We start from the raw sequence: 4,663 nt of genomic DNA, 5'->3' as shown, positions 1-4,663 counted from the left end.
AACAAACTTCAATAACCCTAACGAGTATTACTGTTTTAGCGGAGACATTGGTGGTAAATTAATCCCAGTCGCTTCGAATGAACATTCAAGGGATGGAATGATCAAATAACAAGCACCATTACACATGCATGTACCACGTGGCTTGGGTCTGATGGTATATAATGAGTGATGACAGCCTCTCAACATGCCCGTTCTGCTCACCGCTAAGACGTCACAAAAGACTGTGCTGAATATGTTGTGGAATATGTGGCAAGCGTACGTGTGTGTATGGCTGTGTGTCGTCGTGACGACGTATTCTGTGTCAGTGATAGACTTTGAGGACTCAGTGATGGATGTTGGTAACAGAAGGACGGAAATTGATTCAGTGATGGACTTTGTGAAAGCGATGACGCGAAGGGATTCGATGATCGACGTTGGTAACGCGATGATGGGAAAGAATTCAGTTATGGACGGTGGTAACGCAATGACGCGAAGGGATTCATTGATGGACTTTGGTAACGCAATGACGCGAAGGGATTCATTGATGGACTTTGGTAACGCAATGACGCGAAGGGATTCATTGATGGACTTTGGTAACGCACTGACGAGAAGGGATTCAATGATGGGCGTTGGTAATGCGAGGACGGGAAAGGATTCAGTAATGAACGCTGGAAGTACGAATGCGCGGAGGGATACAAAATGGTGTGAGCCGTCACTCGACATACAACTCATCTATCGCAGTATGAACAGACTGACGCGTGGTTTGAATTACGGAATGCTTACTTGTCCAAGGAGTCTCGGCGATGTGAGTAACAACCCTCGCGACCCCATCTGGCAACGTTCCATCTGCCCCTGGTACTACACCATCAGGGCCCTGGGAGACCAGTACTACCCACGACAGGTGTCAGAGGCTGCGTGTGCGTGCAGAGAGTGTGTTGGGAACGACCTGAACCAGTGCGAGCCTGTCCAATCTACCATAGGAGTTTTAAGAACTCATTGCGAGAACGGAGTGTTGCAGTATGAACCCGTTAACATAGAAATAACAGTTGGGTGTACGTGTACGAAGCCTCGTACCGGTTGACGAAGGTTCACACTGAGGCAAGAGGGGTAGACGTTTTTGTGACACAAGACATCTTAAGACATAGTAAGGCGTAGTAAGGAAATGTCGTTGAAATGCATGTTAGGGCACTGATATTACAGTTGAATGCAGAGTAAGGCACACCGACGTTACATCCTGTGTTGTAATGATGTGTAAGCACTGTGGCATCATGTTAGGCTTTTATAAAGGCATTGCAACGTTGTGCAAGTCATTATGACACATTGTGGCGTTGTGCAAGTCATTGTGACACATTGTGGCGTTGTGCAAGGCGTTGTGATACTAACACGTATGTCGTCATAGTGACGCTGCGTAAGACGTCTTCACTATATTCTTTACAAGTTTCCTTCTTACTATTTATAGTAATTTATAGTAGTTTCTTTACGTTGTTCTTTGTCGTCCACGGATGTGGAAGTCCAGATATGTGGACAGTATCTAAGGACGCCAGTCTCTTATAGGGACAACTTGTACTTATCATATACTCAATCTAGACAGTATGATGTAAACTTATAATTATTGCCTTATAGACTTGAGCAAGTCTACGGTAAAGTTTAAGCTGCACGTCTCACTACCGATTACTTGTCCGGGTTGTCACTGACCTAGAGATTCCATCATGTCATGGCAATAAAACAGTCATTGGACCATTGTTTTGTCACTATGTGATTGTTCTGCATTGTTTTGTCACTATGTGATTGTTTTACATTGTTTTGTCACTATTTGATTGTTCTGCATTGTTTTGTCACTAAGTGATTGTTCTGTATTGTTTTGTCACTATTTGATTGTTCTGCATTGTTTTGTCACTAAATGATTGTTCTGCATTGTTTTGTCACATGTGATTGTTCTACATTGTTGAAGTGGCAACAGTGAGAGATGTATTAAGTACAATACAATACATATTAACCAAGTACACAACACAGGATGTTTCTATCAACTGGAAAAGTGATGGCTTCTATTTCCAAACGAATCTTACTGGTGGACTACCCATTAAGGCCATTAATGGTCAATATCACGCTACTCTGTTCAGGCAACTGCGTGAGAATACCAAGGCTAAACGTCGTGGGAAACTTAATATTACAAGTGTTGTTCGACCAGGACAATGTACCTGCAGTCAAGTCTAGTGTCGCCATTGCTCATCTTCCCGAAGCAAGAGAGTTAAGTGACTATAAAAGCACAGTTTCCACCCTTGCCGAAGTAGGCTGGTATTTTGGTGTTACATTTTGGCTGGTCTAACGAGCCTATGCATAGTCCAAAGATGCACTTCGCGATGTAAGACCGATTTGTCACAATATAGATCTTGATTTTCGATCAGATGGTCTCGAGAGGTGGAATCTTATTGGTCTATAGGAGAGGCTTATAAGGGACATAACTCGTAATAACCCCTGGTGGCGCTACGATCGAGCCCAAGAATTCCAGCCTAGTTCGGCAAGGGTGGAAACTGGACTTGCCTCGGGAAGATGCCATGGCTGAAATGCATAACTATGTCTTTGAAGGCATTGAACATCCTCCGTATTCACTAGACTGGCACCGTAAGATTTCCTCCTTTTCAAAACATGAATAAATATCTGTCTGGCAAGTATTATGCAAATGATGATCACGTCATTTCTGCTGTGGATGAACCGAGGTTTTGTCTATCCTAACTGACACTGTGGTTAGCCTAAAAAGATGTTAAATGATGACAAACAGAAATATTCCTGTGTCGTCATGTATGTATGAAACGGCCTTTAGCCTGAGGTCATGTGTGTATGAAACGGCCTTTAGCCTGAGGTAATTGCTCAACACCATTCCCGGTGTCGACACCAGAAATTGGCTTCACACTGACAATGGCAGTACACAATAGAGTACAATAGTACAATATTCAACGACAGTATATAATATGATGGCAGTGGTCAGTATCAAATACAGAAATACAGTGGTGATATCAAAAGTCAGTGATAGTAGTATATTCACCCAGCGGCAACGGTGGTCCAACTTCCGAGATGGGCCAAAGCTTGGAATCAGGGATGAAAGCTTGTCTTTGTGTATTCTTGGATGAAAACACGTGATGAAATATGTGAATGATACAAAAGGCATGCTCTTGTCCTCTTATATACCGTCTAACCAGCTTCCAGAACGTTCTAACCGCCTCCGTGGTCTAGTGGTAGAGCGTCCGCCCGGAGAGCGGAAGGTCCGGTGTTCGATCCCCTGCCGCGTCATACCAAAAGACGTTAAAAAGATGGTTCTTGTTGTTACCCTGTATGGCGTTCGGCATTAAGGGACTAAAACAAGGACTGGTCGGCTCGGAGTCAGTATACTGTGTCTGAGTGGGGTATTCATGTTAAACTGCGGCATGGTATCTCAGTGAGCTAGCACTATAAATCGGTATCAGTCCGGATTAGTACAAACACACACACGTGCATGCACGTCGCTATATAAGTGCAATAATCTCCGACGCGACGTTAAACCCAATTTCACCTCACCTCCAGAACTTTCTACACATTGTTGTAAGGCTGGACGTACCTCGCCGTTTCCGTAGGTTACCACACCACTCGTGCTTCAAACTATAATTACTTCCCTACGACTGCTTACATATTGAATAGTACTACATTCCTGACGAGTTATCATTGGCCAAATACAAAGCAACGAGAGTCTACCGAATCTCAACAGAAACAATATAACGCAGTTAAAATCCTGGTTCAACACAATACAATGCCATTTAACTTTATCACGGAGTATTTGTTGTTCGAAAGAAGATTCCTTTAGCCAGCTCCTGATTCAGGTGATATCAGAATCTTACTCTCAGCCAAATGAATGATAACTGGTGCAACAATGCTGATATCAAGCCGTCACGTTGGCGGTACTGAAGTTCTCTGTAAAGAACGTGATCTTCGGCCTTTGCCACATCTCTGGTGTGATTCTAGCAAAGACTGCGTTGATCAACCCTTTGCCACATCTCTGGTGTGATTCTAGCAAAGGCTGTGTTGATCAACCCTTTGCCACATCTCTGGTGTGATTCTAGCAAAGGCTGCGTTGATCAACCCTTTGCCATATCTCTGGTGTGATTCTAGCAAAGGCTGCGTTGATCAACCCTTTGCCATATCTCTGGTGTGATTCTAGCAAAGGCTGTGTTGATCAACCCTTTGCCACATCTCTGGTGTGATTCTAGCAAAGGCTGCGTTGATCAACCCTTTGCCACATCTCTGGTGTGATTCTAGCAAAGGCTGTGTTGATCAACCCTTTGTCATATCTCTGGTGTGATTCTAGCAAAGGCTGCGTTGATCAACCCTTTGACATATGAATGTTTTGTTATACCTTGCCCCGAACCCTTTACAGTTAGCCCCCATAAGCTCAACAGGGCTGAGTTCACAAGGACTGGCCTGTCTTGTACGTTACTGGTTTCTTAAATTCAGGCGAAATTTCTCCATCAGTTGAAACTTTCGTTTCAGATGGTATGAAGTCGGCTATGCAAGTTATCAGATATTTATAGAATAACCCACGAGGTACGAGTGATTACGGAAAATATGTCACGAGTGAAATTAATTTTTTAAGTTCCGAGCTTTATTTTCCATAATCACTCGTACCGAGTGGGTTATTCTATTTATTACCCATATT

The 4,663-nt window shown here is 43.5% G+C and overlaps 1 protein-coding gene across 1 annotated transcript; it reads left to right on the top strand.

Annotated features, from left to right (window-relative positions):
- The first annotated feature begins 203 nt into the window (after window positions 1-203).
- LOC139472399 (uncharacterized) lies at window positions 204-1,691 on the top strand. Its single transcript, XM_071254876.1, has one exon. The coding sequence runs from the start codon at window positions 233-235 to the stop codon at window positions 1,058-1,060; it is 828 nt and encodes a 275-aa protein (XP_071110977.1). The 5' UTR covers window positions 204-232; the 3' UTR covers window positions 1,061-1,691.
- Window positions 1,692-4,663: the final 2,972 nt, after the last annotated feature.

Source organism: Haliotis cracherodii, unplaced genomic scaffold (genome assembly GCF_022045235.1).
Source record: "Haliotis cracherodii isolate W230 unplaced genomic scaffold, xgHalCrac1.p SCAF_24, whole genome shotgun sequence".
Taxonomy (NCBI): Eukaryota; Metazoa; Mollusca; class Gastropoda; order Lepetellida; family Haliotidae; genus Haliotis; species Haliotis cracherodii.
This window is presented reverse-complemented; position numbering and strand designations above follow the sequence as displayed.

What these genes read in the sequence shown, in the direction of transcription:
- LOC139472399 (XM_071254876.1), top strand. Translation starts at nt 233, where the DNA reads ATGTTGTGGAATATGTGGCAAGCGTACGTGTGTGTATGGCTGTGTGTC.